This window comes from Triticum urartu, chromosome 6A, assembly GCF_056163025.1.
Source record: "Triticum urartu cultivar PI428250 chromosome 6A, HENAU_Tu73, whole genome shotgun sequence".
NCBI classification, from domain to species: domain Eukaryota; kingdom Viridiplantae; phylum Streptophyta; class Magnoliopsida; order Poales; family Poaceae; genus Triticum; species Triticum urartu.
In genome coordinates this window covers 462389125-462407389 of record NC_141878.1, presented here as the reverse complement: position 1 = coordinate 462407389, position 18265 = coordinate 462389125, and the positions used below count along the sequence as shown (strand labels likewise).

General features: G+C 43.7%; 1 protein-coding gene across 1 annotated transcript; it reads right to left on the bottom strand.

Annotated features, from left to right (window-relative positions):
• Positions 1–665: 665 nt before the first annotated feature.
• LOC147965708 (uncharacterized) lies at positions 666–2564 on the bottom strand. Its single transcript, XM_087530570.1, has one exon. The coding sequence runs from the start codon at positions 2562–2564 to the stop codon at positions 666–668; it is 1899 nt and encodes a 632-aa protein (XP_087386696.1).
• Positions 2565–18265: the final 15701 nt, after the last annotated feature.

The following is an 18265-nucleotide window of genomic DNA, read 5'->3' as shown; positions in this document are numbered from 1 at the left end:
CACCAGGAAGATTTCTATTGTCTAGAGATCTAATGAAGTTAAAATCTCCCAACAACAGCCAATTCTGTTCAGGTTCAACCTTTAAATTATAAAGCCAGCTGACAAATTCATCTCGTAAGACACCCTAATAGGGTCCATAAACATTGACTAGGTACCATATGTCATCATTATGCACAGACTTGAAACTAATCACAACCCCATAAGGTTTAACTTCAATTAAGGTCCCTGAAAAAACATCTGATCGCCACACAGTTAAAATGCCACCAGAAGCTCCCCTTGAAGGAGATTCAATAAACTGATCAAAACCCACAGGACAAATGCTTTTAATTAAATTTCGAGGGCACTCAGAGAGCTTAGTTTCCTGCAGGCACACAACTGCACATTGACTTTCAGATACTTTCTGCCTAACCGCACGCTGCCTTGTTTCAGAATTCAACCCACGGACATTCTAACAAAGAACCTTCCAGCTACGCATTAACCTTTGATTCATAGAATAATATATAAGAACATAGCATAAACAGTGTGACACCTAGTGCCACACAACCCAGGCCATAGAAAACCAGAAGTGCCAAGTCTAGACCATAGTGCATAAGTTCAGAGAGGACATAACAGACAGCAGATTTGACAGGCTCGCTACACCTAGACAAAACATGAAACTTTAACATTTAAGCACTGCCGGAGGAGGAGTCGTCCTTAGGATTAGCCATAAGCTTCTCCTGAGACAGCAAGTTGGAATCAATTTCCAGCTCTGCTCCAATTTCCTGCAGCACCCCGAGCGGCGTCGGCGGAGGGACATCTTCAGTCTTGTCGTTGCCCAAATCTTCAGTGTTGTTGTCCATGCCAGTAGCAGCTTCCGGATTGGGCCGGGCCTTCTCTTCCATGGGCTTGGACCTAGGACGTCTTTTAGCAAGCTGAAGTGAAAGTTGCTCAAAAACCACAGGTTTGAAACCATCCAACTTTGCCGCGCTCCTCGTACATCTTCTAACTGAAGTGTCCACCAAGGGAGCAGATATCTTCCGCCTGCCACGTTGGTTTTTCTGGCGAGTCTTGGACTCCGTAGCGAAAACCACAGGAGAGGAAACCTCCTCCTGGCCAGAAAGCCCCACAGCCCCAGAATCCGCAGCAACCACAGCATCAGAAATCAACAGCCCATCAGAACTCACATCACCAGAATGCCCATCACTTGAGACAGAAGAACTACCAAACAAGGATCGAGCAACTGGGCGCCTAGTGACAGTTGCAATATTGCTAGGCAGAGTACTGGGCAAACTTGGGACCAGCATGGACATCCTCTGAGAGTCATCAAACGCAATCGACCATTTGCGCTTGGAATAGGTGACAGTCCCGAAGGGCTTGAAGAAAATGGACCTAGGCACCTCCTTCACTGAAAAGTCAAACATCAAATTCTCAAACGAGCGCTTCCAAAGCATTTCAGGCGGAAGAGTTGGTCCAGCCACAATCCGAGCCATCCCAATGAAGATCTGATGGTGCTGAATTACAGGTGGCTGATAGGGGACAATAGCCAATGGATTTTCCGCCACAACTGCAGGTTGAACATGAACTGGGGCAATCAGATCGAACAATGGTGGATGCTGCGGTTGAACGACCTGCAGAGGCTGCTCAACAGACTCAGATTCTTCTGGTTGATCAATGACAATGGAGACTTGATCTTGTTCTGGCACAGCGGGCTGTGGGGGCTGATTATTGTCCTCCTCATCTCCCCATTGAGCATTGCCCCAACCAGCAGCAACTGGGTTATCAGGAGGGGGACGGGGTGCGAGAGGCGCGTCATTCCATCCAAGCATTGGGTAAGGCGGGAGAACAAATGGTATGTTGTCTGGAATTAGGTGTCCAGGCATTGGATGAGTATTTCCATCCAAAGGCATCGGATCCTCATTGTTGGGCTTCTGGTCGGCAAAGTCTGCCCCAAGAACATAACATGCAGCAGTCCAGGAAACTTGTGCACCCCCCCCCCATTCAGCATAATCTCCAAAAACCACATCCCTTGGCACAAGAGGCGTATCCGGAAAGCTTGCCTCCACAACAGTACGGGCCAGGTACAGATCTTCACTATCCCAAGAATGAAACTTTCCAAAAGTACCTACTGCCTGAGAGATAAACTCTGTTGTACGATAATCAAGTGGAATCCCAACGAACATGAGCGAGCCCTTACGAAAACCATGATTTCCTTTGAAGTTTCCCCCCTCATCATGCTTCATAAATCTAACAAATCGATCATTTCCCAAAGCAAACGGCGGATGCTGAATCAAAGTATATCTAACAGACGGATCCCGAACTTGAAACAGACCAACTCCATGAAACCACGGCTGAGCAGAACGGACAAGAATACCTCTGTTCTGAAGAAACTGAACCACTTCCTCTCTGACAGGTCCAAGAGGTCCATCCGGAGCAGGCATAACCTCAGCCACCATGTAATCTTCATGGCGTCGAGGCGGGTGGGTCGCAGGCGTGAAGAAGGTGCGGGGCAGACGTCGATCCCCACCATCGATGATGTGATGCCCCGGCGGCACCAGACGGTGTGGGTTGAGCTCAAAGTTCGCCATGGCCGTCTGCAGCGGCGACGAGCGGAGGTTTTCTTTGGAAGGGCAGGAGGTTTCCTTGGCAGGGAGGCGAGGAGATTGGAACAATGTGGGCGGTGGCGATGTGACAGGACTAGATATCCCAATAACTCCGGCTCCCTTCCCCTGATCAGCTGAGGATTCTGAAATACTCATGTTTTGTTGCAGCGAGCTCTGCCTCCAAACCAATCCATGAGCCCAAGAAAAATCATTACACTCATGCCTAGAGTGACCCACACGAGAGCAAGCCGAGCAGACCGCTCGCATTCCACAAGAGACTACCATGTGGCCCTTCTAAGCGCAAATCGTACATGTTAAAACATGGTCCACCATGTCATCGACCATAGCATCAAACTGCCTGGCTGCCTCTTGTGTAGAAGGGATTTCAAGCATAACACCCTCCAGGCTCTGGCACACAGATGAAACCAACCCAATATCGGGAAGCCCAGAAGCAAATGGGCCAGCTTCAAGCCCACCAGATGCAATAGAACCCTGACTAACTGAGCTCTCACATTGTGGGCTGACCAACTATGAAGGGCCCGATTCTAAACACCCATTTTGAATTAAAGCGGTTCCCACTTCCTCAAATTGCACCGAGAGATTAGTAGCAATCTAGGGCTGCTGATCCACAGAAACCGGACCAGAATGAGGCACAACAGCCGGCCGGTGCAACTCCGGCGACAAGTTGACTGTACCAAACACAATGGGTGGCCTTGCCACCGTCCAACGCAGATCTAGAGCAGGAGGTTGCCGAATGACTACACGCTCATGAGCAGAAAGATTATACCCTCCATCAACTATAGTATCAATGCAATTCTGAGTAGCTGGGTATCTATAGCCCTTGCAAGCAGAATACCTTTCAAACATGGCAAAAGATAGCTTTTTTTACTGGTTGAATTTGAGGATTTGAGAGATGACCGAACCGGGGCCTTATGCATAGCCATTAAACCTAACGAGGACCTACGCTTAGTAGGACTAATTAGAATCCATTCAGCATCACATTCCTTTCGCCATATCTTAAGCTCACGAACCCAATTAGGTCCTCCATTACCCCAAAGATGGAAATAACACTTGAACAAATCACAAGCAAAACAGCGTAGATCCATGATAAGAAAGCCAACCTGCTTGCATGAGACTTGGAAAGAATAAACCTTGTCCTTAATATGACTGACCCGAAGATCAATTGCCGATCCACCGAGCGCAGCTTCCAGCGCCGCCGCCACTGAATCCTCTGACAGGCGAAAGACGTGCCTACTGAAAGACACGATCACAATGAAAGCCCTCCCTCTTCTCATCGGATGAATTGTGCGACCAGTAGATCTGAAAACTTCATTAGCGAAAACCCTACCCTTGGAGAAATCCAAACCAAGGGTAGATCCACCAGAAGAACCCATAAGAGATGGGCATTGCCTTGATCCAGAGAGAACGCCGTACAAGATGGCCCGAGAGGATCAAGAAATCAATGGAGAGAGGTGAAAATCGCCGGAGGGGTGGTGGGAGCGCCGACGTGGGAGGTGGGAGAAGCCATTCCTCCCTTGTTTCGCGATGTTCAATAGTTGTGGGTGCATTCTGTTATTGTATACCATGTGAGGAATAAATTGAATTTGGCTGTAGTAAATACATGACAAAAAAATACAATTGTTATATTTCCAAGTTGTTAAGCATGCTTGGTTTGGTTAACTGTCTGATCTTCTATTAGGAGTATGTTATATTGTGCAATGTGGTGCTCAGTTAATATTTGGTTCATTTGTTGAGGTGTTTAGCTAACTGGTTGGTTCAATTCTACACTGCGATGTCCAATTATCGTGGGTAGAATTTTGTATTGTTGTGCATGTGAGGAATAAATCAAATTTGGTTGCACTTAATACATGAGAAACATATACAAGTGCTATATTTTCTAGTTCTTAATCATGCTTGGTTTGGATAAATGGGTTTTCCATGTGGCTTGAATTAATCTGATGAATCTGCAATGTGCTTATTTTTCATCAACATATTTTACTAATAGCATGCGAACCCTTACTTAACATGATGACTAACTACCCTATATGCGTTGCAGGGAAACAATGGAAAGCACTGAGGTTTACAATCGAGGTTAGCATGTGCATGGTCCGTTGTCTAATAGCACATTACTGTGCAATTGCAGGAACCATTCTAATATTTAGGTTTTTAACAATTTGGTCTTGCACATGTAGGTCCTGCTGTCAGAGGTTTTGACCCATTGTTCGACCCTTTTTGCATATGGGGAAATGAGTTGTCCATGAATAACAGTCAAGTCAAGAAACTCAGAAAGATTGTTAGGATAAATAAATTAGCAACAAAAAACAACAAGATCTTTGTATGCACATTGAAGAAGACATCAGTTCACTATAGGATGGTACTAACTATTATACCTTGCCTTTTTTATTCCTTTGCCCCATTTCCAATATAGAGAAGATATTTATGCACATCCTTGTTTTCAGGCCTTTTCAAAGCAGTTCACTGATGATTACCTCTCAAACCACCTGTATGGTCAGGAGGCGAGGAAGGTATTCATACAACACCCACGGTTCAATATTGAACTGTTCCTGAAGAGGACGAAGGATGGACAGTCAATCATCCATAGGCACTGGCCTAAAGTTACAAAGACCTTCAACATCAATGAAGGCTCAATATTCGCCTTCTGCTTCAGCAGTTTTCCAGATGAGATACATCTGTCTATGTACCGTCTATGATGCTAATTTCGAAACGTTATAGATGTTGCATATAAAACTTGGTCCTGGTGTAGTTGTGTAATGGGGTAGCTAAGTTCTGAAGCTATATGATGTTGTAATCTAATGCATTTCAATTATGAAAATGAAATATATTGTGTGCTTAATATGAAATGTTAATTAGATTAATAAATGGATTATGAATAATCGGATAATTAGCCAGCCAATTGGGTTTTTCTATTGCAAACGGTTATTGAGAAAACACCGTGTGCGATGCATTCAATAACACACGCAGTTTCTAGGAATAAACCGTGTTAGATTAATGAACAATCTCACATGACATCCTCTTGAAAACTATTTGCGTTAGGCACCTGGCGCAAACGTTTACCACATAAAAACTGTGTGTGATGGACAGCCCTTGACACACAATTTCTTCTAGGCACCGTGTGTGATGAATTCAATAACGCAAACGATAAAATTGTTAATACCGTGTGCAATGGAAACACTATCACAAACGATTTAACCTGGAAAATTGTGTGTGATGTACTTGCGAAGAGAAACGTTTTCCTTGGAGCGACTGTGTGGGATGTATATACGAACATAAACGTTTAGCACTGCCTCACTGTGTGGGATGTACTTACGACCGAAAATGATTTCGCTTGTATAATTGTATTTTTTTGAGCACTATTGTACATATTTTTGTATTTGAGTGCTCGCCGGTCGCACACGACCTCATTTTGCTAAGCGTGTGTGCTAGGAGGGCATATCCCCAACGGTTTCTGGGTCGTGTGGGAAGGACCTCCCTATCGCCCACACTCACTTGGCGACGGTTCCAAATGCCGTCGCGGAAAGGGGTTAAAAACTATTTGTTTAGCACCTCGCTGTACTAGTGTGTGCCTGATGTGTACTTATGATCAACCTTGTCACCAACATAATCAGCATCTGAGAATCCAACTAGATCAAACTATGAACCCTTTGGATACCATAATACTAGCGTTGGTGTGTAAGCCAAATATCAAAGAATTCGCTTCACAGCTAAGTGATGCGATTCCTTTGGTGCCGCTTGGAATTGGGCACACATGCAAACGCTAAGCATTATATCTGGCCTAGATGCACATAAGTAGAGTAAAGAACCAATTATGGAGTGGTGTACCTTTTGGTCGAACTCTTTACCATTGTCGTCGGGGCCCAGATGACTTTTGGTTGGCATTGGCGTCGTGTACCCTTTGCAGTCTTGCATTCCAAACTTCTTCAGGCAATCTTTGAGGTATTTTTCTTGTGATATGCAGATGCCATTACTTTGATGATGGATTTGAAGACCAAGGAAGAACTTCAGCTCACCCATCATTGACATCTGATATTGCTCTTGCATCATATGCCCAAATTCATCACTGTATCTCTTGTCAGTGCAGCCGAAGATAATGTCATCCACATAGATTTGGCATACAAATAGTTCACCATCATATGTCTTCATGAAGAGTGTAGGATCTAGGGATCCAGGTTTGAAGCCTTTGCTCTTTAGGAAGTCTTTGAGTGTGTCATACCAAGCTCGAGGTGCTTGTTTTAGGCCATATAGTGCCTTGTTGAGCTTGTATACCATATCATGACGCTTTGGGTCTTCAAAACCAGGTGGTTGTGCAACATACACTTCTTCAATTTTGACATTGAGGAAGGCACTCTTTACATCCATTTGGTACAGAAGAATGTTGTTGTGGTTGGCATAGGCAAGCAGTATGCGAATGGCTTCAAGCCTAGCCACAGGAGCAAATGTTTCATCGAAGTCAATCCCTTCACCTTGTGTGTAACCTTGAGCAACGAGACGAGCCTTGTTTCTGACAACTTGACCATACTCATCTTGTTTGTTGCAATAGATCCATTTGGTACCTATGATATTGTGCTTGCGAGGATCAGGACGCTTCACTAGCTCCCATACATTGTTCAGCTCGAACTGTTGAAGCTCTTCTTGAAGGAAATATGCCCTAGAGGCAATAATAAAGTTATTATTTATTTCCTTATATCATTATAAATGTTTATTATTCATGCTAGAATTGTATTAACCGGAAACATAATACATGTGTGAATACATAGACAAACAGAGTGTCACTAGTATGCCTCTACTTGACTAGCTCGTTGATCAAAGATGGTTATGTTTCCTAACCATAGACATGAGTTGTCATTCGATTAACGGGATCACATCATTAGGAGAATGATGTGATTGACTTGACCCATTCCGTTAGCTTAGCACTTGATCATTTAGTTTGTTGCTATTGCTTTCTTCATGACTTATACATGTTCCTATGACTATGAGATTATGCAACTCCCGTTTACCGGAGGAACACTTTGTGTGCCACCAAACGTCACAACGTAACTGGGTGATTATAAAGGTGCTCTACAGGTGTCTCCGAAGGTACTTGTTGGGTTGGCGTATTTCAAGATTAGGATTTGTCACTCCGATTGTCGGAGAGGTATCTCTGGGCCCACTCGGTAATGCACATCACTATAATCCTTGCAAGCATTGCAACTAATGAGTTAGTTGCGGGATGTTGTATTACGAAACGAGTAAATAGACTTGCCGGTAATGAGATTGAACTAGGTATTGAGATACCGACGACCGAATCTCGGGCAAGTAACATACCGATGACAAAGGGAACAACGCATGTTGTTATGCGGTTTGACCGATAAAGATCTTCGTAGAATATGTAGGAGCCAATATGAGCATCTAGGTTCCGCTATTGGTTATTGACCGGAGACGTGTCTCGGTCATGTCTACATAGTTCTCGAACCCGTAGGGTCCGCACGCTTAAAGTTCGATGACGGTTATATTATGAGTTTATGTGTTTTGATGTACCGAAGGAGTTTGGAGTCCCGGATGAGATCGGGGACATGACGAGGAGTCTCGAAATGGTCGAGACATAAAGATCGATATATTGGACGACTATATTCGGACATCGGAAAGGTTCCGAGTGATTCGGGTATTTTCGGGAGTACCGAGGAGTTACGGGAATTCGTATTGGGCCTTAATGGGCCATACGGGAAAGGAGAGAAAGGCCTCAAAGGTTGGCCGCACCCCTCCCCATGGGCTGGTCCGAATTGGACTAGGGAGGGGGGGCGCCCCCTTCCTTCCTTCTCTTTTTCCCTTCCCTTTCCTTCCCTCCTACTCCTACTACTTGGAAGGGCTCCTAGTTCTACTAGGAAAGTGGGGAATCCTACTCCCGGTGGGAGTAGGACTCCCCTAGGGCGCGCCATAGAGAGGGCCGGCCCTCCCCCTCCTCCACTCCTTTATATACGGGGGCAGGGGGCACCCCAAAGACACAACAATTGATCTCTTGATCTCTTAGCCGTGTGTGGTGCCCCCCTCCACCATAATCCACCTCGATCATATCGTAGCGGTGCTTAGGCGAAGCCCTGCGTCGGTAGAACATCATCATCGTCATCACGTCGTCGTCCTGACGAAACTCTCCCTAAACACTCGGCTGGATCGGAGTTCGAGGGATGTCATCGAGTTGAACGTGTGCAGAACTCGGAGGTGCCGTGCGTTCGGTACTTGATCGGTCGGATCGTGAAGACGTACGACTACATCAACTGCGTTGTGCTAACGCTTCTGCTTTCGGTCTACGAGGGTACGTGGACACACTCTCCCCTCTCATTGCTATGCATCACCATGATCTTGCATGTGCGTAGGATTTTTTTTGAAATTACTACGTTCCCCAACAGTGGCATCCGAGCCAGGTTTTATGCGTTGATGTAATATGCACGAGTAGAACACAAGTGAGTTGTGGGCGATATAAGTCATACTGCTTACTAGCATGTCACACTTTGGCTCGGCGGTATTGTTGGATGAAGCGACCCGGACCGACATTACGCGTACGCTTACGCGAGACTGGTTTTACCGCCGTGCTATGCACACAGGTGACTAGTGGGTGTCAGTTTCTCCAACTTTAGTTGAACCGAGTGTGGCTACGCCCGGTCCTTGAGAAGGTTAAAACAACACTAACTTGACGAACTATCGTTGTGGTTTTGATGCGTAGGTAAGAACGGTTCTTGCTCAGCCCGTAGCAGCCACGTAAAACTTGCAACAACAAAGTAGAGGACGTCTAACTTGTTTTTGCAGGGCATGTTGTGATGTGATATGGTCAAGACGTGATGAGATATAAGTTGTTGTATGAGATGATCATGTTTTGTTGAAGTTATCGGCAATTGGCAGAAGCCTTATGGTTGTCTCTTTATTTCATAAGATGCAAGTGCCAAATAATTGCTTTACTTTATCGCTATGCGATAGCAATAGTTGCAAGAGCAATAGTTGGCGAGACAACCATGTGACGACACATTGATATAGATCAAGATGATGGAGATCATGGTGTCATGCTGGTGACGATGGAGATCATGACGATGCTTTGGAGATAGAGACCAAAGGCACAAGATGATGATGGCCATATCATGTCACATATTTTGATTGCATGTGATGTTTATCTTTTATACATCTTACTTTGCTTAGTTATGACGGTAGCATTATAAGATGATCTCTCACTAAATTTCAAGATAAAAGTGTTCTCCCTGAGTATGCATCGTTGCCAAAGTTCGTCGTGCCCAGACACCACGTGATGATCGGGTGTGATAAGCTCTACGTCCATCTACAACGGGTGCAAGCCAGTTTTGCACACGCAGAAATACTCGGGTTAAACTTGACGAGCCTAGCATATGCAGATATGGCCTCGGAACTCTGGAGACCGAAAGGTCGAGCGTGAATCATATAGTAGATATGATCAACATAATGATGTTCACCATTCAAAACTACTCCATTTCACGTGATGATCGGTTATGGTTTAGTTGATATGGATCACGTGATCACTTAGATGATTAGAGGGATGTCTATCTAAGTGGGAGTTCTTAAGTAATATGATTAATTGAACTTTAATTTCTCATGAACTTAGTCCTGGTAGTGTTTGCATATCCATGTTGTAGATCAATTGATCGTGTTTAGCTCCCATGTTTTATTTTTGATATGTTCCTAGAGAAAACTAAGTTGAAAGATGTTAGTAGCAATGATACGGATTGGATCCGTGATCTGAGGATTTTCTTCATTGCTGCACAGAAGAATTATGTCCTTGATGCACCGCTAGGTGACAGACCTATTGCAGGAGTAGATGCAGACGTTAAGAACGTTTGGCTAGCTCAATATGACGACTACTTGATAGTTTAGTGCACCATGCTTAACGGCTTAGAATCGGGGCTTCAGAAACGTTTTGAACGCCATGGAGCATATAAGATGTTCCAAGAGTTGAAATTAGTATTTCATACTCATGCCCGTGTCGAGAGGTATGAGACCTCTGACAGTACTTTGCCTACAAGATGGAGGAGAATAGCTCAACTAGTGAGCATGTGCTCGGATTGTCTGAGTACTCCAATTACTTGAACCAAGTGGGAGTTAATCTTCCAGATAAGAGAGTAATTTACAAAGTTCTCTAGTCACTATCACCGAGTTACTAGAACTTAGTGATGAACTATAATATGCAAGGGATGACAAAAGTAATTCCCAAGCTCTTCGTGATGCTGAAATCGACGACGGTAGAAATCAAGAAAAGCATCAAGTGTTGATGGTTGAAAAAGACCACTAGTTTCAAAAAGGGCAAAGGGAAGAAAGGGAACTTCAAGAAGAATGGCAAGCAAGTTGCTGCTCAAGTGAAGAAACCCAAGTCTGGACCTAAGCCTGAGACTGAGTGCTTCTACTGCAAAGGGACTGGTCACTAGAAGCGGAACTTCCCCAAGTATTTGGCGGATAAGAAGGATGGCGAGGTGAACAAAGGTATATTAGATATACATGTTATTGATGTGTACTTTACTAGTGTTTATAGAAACCCCTCGGTATTTGATACTAGTTCAGTTGCTAAGAATAGTAACTCGAAACGGGAGTTGCAGAATGAACAGAGACTAGTTAAGGGTGAAGTGACGATGTGTATTGGAAATGGTTCCAAGATTGATATGATCATCATCGCACACTCCCTATACTTTTGAGATTAGTGTTAAACCTAAAATAAATGTTATTTAGAGTTTGCGTTGAGCATGAATATGATTGGATCATGTTTATTGCAATACGGTTATTCATGTAAGTTAGAGAATAATTGTTGTTCTGTTTACATGAATAAAACCTTCTATGGTCATACAACCAATGAAAATGGTTTGTTGGATCTCGATCATGGTGATACACATTTTCATAATATTGAAGACAAAAGATGCAATGATAGTGCAACTTATTTGTGGCACTACCGTTTAGGTTATATTGGTGTAAAGCGCATGAAGAAAATCCATGCTGATGGGCTTTTGGAATCACTTGATTATGAATTAGTTGATGCTTGCGAACCATGCCTCATGGGCAAGATGACTAAGACTCCATTCTCCGGAACAATGGAGCGAGCAACAGATTTGTTGGAAATCATACATACTGATGTATGTGGTCCGATGAATATTGAGGCTCGCGGCAGGTATCATTATTTTCTGATCTTCACAGATGATTTGAGCAGATATGAGTATATCTACTTGATGAAACACAAGTCTGAAACATTTGAAAAAGTTCAAAGAATTTCAGAGTGAAGTGGAGAATCATCGTAACAAAAATAAAAGTTTCTACGATATGATCGCAGAAGTAAAATATTTGAGTTATGAGTTTGGCCTTCAGTTAAAACAATGTGAAATAGTTTCACTACTCACGCCACCTGGAACACCACAGTGTAATGGTGTGTCCGAACATCGTAACCGTACTTTATTAGATATGGTGCGATCTATGATGTCTCTTACCAATTTACCACTATCGTTTTGGGGTTATGCATTAGAGACAGCTACATTCACGTTAAATAGGGCACCATCTAAATCCGTGGAGATGACACCGTATGAACTGTGGCTTGGCGAGAAACCTAAGTTGTCGTTTCTTAAAGTTTGGGAATGCGATGCTTATGTGAAAAAGTTTCAACATGATAAGCTCGAACTCAAATCTGAGAAGTAAATCTTCATAGGATACCCAAAAGAAACTGTTGGGTACACCTTCTATCACAGATCTGAAGGCAAGATATTCGTTGTTGAGAAAGGATCCTTTCTAGAGAAGGAGTTTCCTTCGAAAGAAGTGAGTGGGAGGAAAGTGGAACTTGATAAGGTAATTGTACCTTCTCCCGAATTGGAAAATAGTTCATCACAGAAATCTGTTCCAGTGATGTCTACACCAACAAGAGAGGAAGTTAATGATGATGATAATGAAACTTCAGATCAAGTTACTACAGAACTTCGTAGCTCAACCAGAGTGAGATCCACACCAGAGTGGTACGGTAATCATGTTCTAGTGTAACATCCCAAATTTTCAATTTGGAATGTTATACATTAGATCATCATTCCATATCATATTTTATTGCATTTTGGTTGATCCTAGAAATTCTACGCAACTCAAGGACCCTCGGAGAGAGTTGGGGATTTCATTATTTTAATATTTGAGTTTTCTCAAATTTTGAAAATAGGATCATCTGATTTTATTTATTTTATCTTCATTTATTTATATCATAAAAATATGAGAGAGGGAATAAAATGACTTTCCCAAAAATAAAGAAATATTGAGGATTTAATAATAAAATCAAATAAGATTTTATGTTGGTTTTATTTGCTATTTTATTTGAATTTAGGAAAAATGTGCGTTTTTCAAAATTCCATTTAGGCCCCAAATAAATGTTCATCCTGTGCGGCTTGATTTTAGCAGCCGGGGGAAATTTATTTCGGGATTTTTGGAGTTCGTTTAGTATTACTTTTATTTGTTTTTCTGCGCGTAATTATTTAAAAAAAATGAACCGACTACGGGCCGGGATCGACCAGGACTCCTCTGGCCGGGGCCCTTTAAATAGCGCCACCCTCAGCCGCTTTACCCCAAGCCGCTGCCCCAGGAAACCCTAGCCCGCACCCCCAAGCCGCCGCCCGCCGTCGTCGCCCCGCGCCGCAGCCGCCGCCGCCGACACCGACGCCAGACCCACCCGCCGAGGTTGACCCCGCCGCCGTTTTTTTTAGAAAAACCATTTGGTTTTTCCGCCGGTTTTTCGTTGATTTTTTTGGATCCGTTTTTTTATTAGATTGGTTTTTTCGGTTTAGGTTAATTAGTGAGCGTTCGCCCGTTCGTTCGTTTTAACGAACGCGTTCATCATTTAGATCCAGATAACGAATGTTCATTCGTTAATCTGTTCGTCGTTTTTCTTTTTCTCGGATTTTTTCCCGCGATTTTTCTGATCCGATTTTTGTTCTAGTATAACTTTTCGCTCGTTTGTCGGAATCAGGCGATTCAAACGCCTGAAGTTTCGTCTCGAAACCCTCTTTCCGTTTAACCAACTCAAACAAGTTTTTGCCTGTGTAAAATTAGACCTAGATCTAGATTAGTAAACGAAGCTTGTTTCTTTTGCCGCTTGTTTTTCGTTGCTTCGTTCGATTTGATTCTTTTTGCAAACCGGAGTTCTTAAGTTGAACTTTCTGGTTAGATCTCTTATTTTAGTTTTACCCGTGCATTAGATGAGTACTTATTGTATGCTTGTTTGTTTGCGATAGAGTACCCGGAGTGCGCCGCTTGCTACTTCGAATCGCTAGGTTTTGCGGATCATCAGCAAGCCAAGTAACACTTTGATCATACCTCCTACTACCCAGTTTTTATTGCATTAGATCAATCCTCAAACAATGCATGATTAGGATCTAATTAAATTGTGGGTTTTGGAAAGTAGATGAGGTAGTACCTATTACCTGTTTTATTATCAAACCTTTGGGAGTTATTTCTACGTTTGCTTATTGCCATGCTATGCTAGTAGACTTGGATTGGGTGAGTGTATCCATGACAGATGTGAGATTGTTAAATTAATGGTTTATCTAAGGTGGCAACTTAAACACACATCTGGGTGGATTGAGGCACCTGGGTATTCCAGCGATTGCCTGTTTTTCTTTTGGACCGCCACCCAAGCTCAAAGGGATCATGAGATTATTCATACTAGAAACTTCCGTGTGCAGCCACAAACTACTATGGGCTCTAGCATAGTTGACTAAGTCGTGCGAACTCTTACAGTGGTAGACTAGCAGATGTAGATTGGTACGGTCTACCCGTTCGTAAGGTGCAAGTGCTTCTGAAAGACTATGTCTCGGTCATCTGTTTCTCAAACACCATGTAGTGCGAGAATCCCAACGGAGGAGATCGAGTCTTGTGGGGAAAAGTGCGCAAACCTCTGCAGAGTGTATAAACTAATCATGGTTAGCCATGTCCCCGGTTATGGACAATTTGAGTATCTAGTACTTGGATTATCATGTGAACTCATCATGTTACTCTAATTAATTTTGTTGGGTTTTAATGATGATGCTTAATTGGGATTGGGAGGGTGTCTACACTCTCAATGTTTAACAACTACCATGATAGTTAAATGAAATTTATTCCTTTGTAGTAGGGAAAAATTGGCTATACGCAAAACTGTAACCATAGAGCTTTCCACCAGCCAAATATGCATGTAGTATAGCCTTATTCTTTCATTGCTCTTTATGTGTTACTTTGCCAGCATATTCCATGTGCTGACCCGTTTCGGGCTGCAACGTTCATGTTGCAGAATTTTCAGACGACGAGTAAGGAGCCTTTTAGGTCATGGTTCTATACTCAGTGATGCCGTTGGAGTTGATGGACTCACTTATCTTCCAAGCCTTCCGCTGTTATCGTTATTAGATGGCCTTAAGCCATATTAATTGTAATAAGTTCACTTTTGAGACACTCATTGTAATAAGTGTGTGATTGCTACTCTGTTATAAATCCTTCAAGTACTGTGCGGTGTCAGCATTACTGATCCAGGGATGACACTGGAGCACAGAGATTGGACCGTTTCAGGTCTGATCGCTACAAGATGTTATCAGAGCACACGCTGACTGTAGGACACGACCACTAAGCTAAAGCCCTAGATCACTACTCACTCTTCTCATTCTGACTCCTCATCTTTTCTACTCTTTTAGGATGGCGGATGCAAGGAACAAGTTTACACAACAGGATGAAGATACACCCTTTGGACGTCACTTGAAGGAAGTCACTAGATATCTGAACATCGGAGTACCAAGCTTCACCGGAACCTACAACGCCACTTTACCTGAAGAGGAGCGTTGGATGATTCAAGTTCAAGTTCCAGGAAGGACGTTCATGCCAGTCACTGAGCCCATAGAGTTTTCCTTTGATGCACCAACCTGGAGTCTATGAAAGAGCATGGCAGCTCACATCACCATGGGACGTATTGGAGAAGTTTACCGCAATGATCTTAAGGATACAATCTACCAGATTTGTGGGCACCAAGATGAGCATTGGGAGATGATCAGCACCAAGAAGGATAGACCAATCACAACTTTTATCCAGAAGTTAAACCAGCACATTCGACGTCAGGAGAACCAGATGTGCGCGGACATGATAGATCTGAAGAAGGCGAGGACAAGAATCACGGAACTGGAGGAAGAACTCAAGGCTACACGTGAAGATTATGAGGAGGAAATCGAAGTACTAGTGGATAACAATGCCGGCCTAACAATGAAGATCGGAATATTTATGGGAGGCCCTACACCAGTAGAAGAAGACAAAGAACCCAAGGAGATTCGTCCGGAAGACTACATCATCATCGACGACACCGACTCGGATCCAGATTATAGCGATGATGACTATGTTGATGAAGTGGGAGCAGATATCATGGAGTCTGCAACCGAAGAATATTTCTAGTAGACCACCCCATCAGTAGTAGTAGTCCACCATGTAAATATAGTAGTCCGAGCACTTTTGCGATCGTTAGACCGATTGTATGCCCTTGTTTGGTTGAATGAAGTGAATTGTTTGCTTTTGCCTCATGTGCATATGGGTAGTGTTTTCTCTTTAGACCCCTCTCTATTCTTAAATCTCATATTTTCTAAACCCATCAGATGCCTCCGAGACGTGACCCGGGTTTACCTTCCCACCGGAGCTCACTCAGCTGATCCAGCAGCAGAATACGTTGATGCAGTTGCTAGTCCAGAATCAGAATCAGGGGAACAACAACAAAAACCCACCACCACCACCACCTGTTGATCACTTAGCCCGTTTTCTTAGGCTAAATCCGCCGGTGTTTTCCAGTAGCACCGAGCCTATAGTAGCAGATGATTGGCTCCGCAAGACAGCAAGGGAGTTGACCATGACAGGATGCACAGATGCGGAAAAGGTAAAGTTTGCCGCACATCAGCTTGACGGACCCACAGCATCATGGTGGGAGAATTTCACAGCCACTTTCCCTATCGACACTGTCACATGGGACCATTTTCAGAGGCTTTTTGTACTGCCCATGTTTCAGCAGGAGCTATGGCCATGAAGAAGCGTGAGTTTCACAAGTTGCGCCAAGGAGGACGGACAGTTGGCCAGTATGTGGATGACTTTAGTAAGCTAGCCCGTTATGCCCCAGATGACGTTGCTACGGATGCATCTAAGCAGGAGAAGTTTCTGGAAGGACTGAATGATGAGTTGAGCACGCAGTTGATGGTAGCAACCTTCAACAACTACCAGGAGTTGGTAGATCGTGCTCTTATGATTGAAGGGAAGCAACAACAAATTGAGAACCATAAGAGGAAGTATGGACAAGGGAAGTACAATTCTGGAGCTCAGCAGAAGCCGTGTTTTACCCCTAGACCGGGAGGGCCTTTTCAGCATACCCATGGGGGAGGTAGCTCGCACAATCATAATGGCTCCAAGAATGGTAATGGGAATGGAGGAAGCAACGGCCAGAACCGTACCAACCCATCAACCCCAGCTAAGAGAGACCTGAGACAAGTCACTTGCTTTAAGTGCTAGAAGACCGGACATTATGCCAATGAATGTCCTGAAGCCCAGAATGGAAGTGGCAATGGAAGCTCTGGGAAGAAGCCGAACCCTTTCAACAGAGGACAGGTGAACCACGTTAACGTGGAGGAGGTTGAAGCTCAGCCAGATGCAGTAATAGGTAAGTTTTTGGTTAAGTCATTTACTGCACTCGTTCTTTTTAATATTGGTGCATCGCATTCATACATATCAAGGGGATTTGTGGATAAGTATAAACTGCCAACCCAAGCCCTTAGGTCACCCATGTTAGTAACCTCACCTGGAGCAGAGTATATGGCTAGTCTATGGTGTGATCGGTTACCACTAAGGATCGGTAACTATGTATTTCCCTCAGACCTAATAGTATTGGAATCTCAAGGATTGGATGTGATATTAGGCATGGATTGGTTATCGAAGTATGAAGGGAACATTGAATGCGCCAGTAAGTCAATTTTGCTTACAAAGCCAGAAGGAAGAAGGATCAAGTATGTATCCCGGCATGTGCCGAAAAGGACTCAGGTAAATTCCTTAATAGGAGTTGTGCAGGAGGAAGTACCAGTAGTGAAGGATTTCCCTGATGTGTTTCCAGAGGAGTTGCCAGGCATGCCACCGGATAGAGATATTGAGTTTTTGATTGAGCTTTTGCCAGGCACATGGCCAATATCTAAGAGACCATACAGGATGCCCGCAAAGGATTTGGAGGAGATTAAGAAGCAGATTAAAGAGTTATTGGATAAAGGTTATATTCGCCCAAGCTCTTCGCCTTGGGGATCGCCAGTACTTCTAGTGGAGAAAAATGATGGATCGTTAAGGATGGTTGTTGATTATCGAGGATTGAATGAAGTAACCATCAAGAACAAGTACCCACTACCGATGATCAATGATCTGTTTGATCGATTGCAAGGAGCTAAGGTATTTTCCAAGATGATCTGCGATCGGGATACCATCAGTTGAAAATTCGAGAACAGGATATACCTAAGACGGCTTTTACCACCAGGTATGGGCTGTACGAGTATACCGTTACGTCATTTGGTCTGACTAACGCCCCTGCCTATTTTATGAACATGATGAACAAAGTGTTTATGGAGTTTTTGGATAAGTTCGTCGTAGTGTTCATTGATGATATTCTGGTTTACTCGAAGAATGAAGAGGAGCATAAG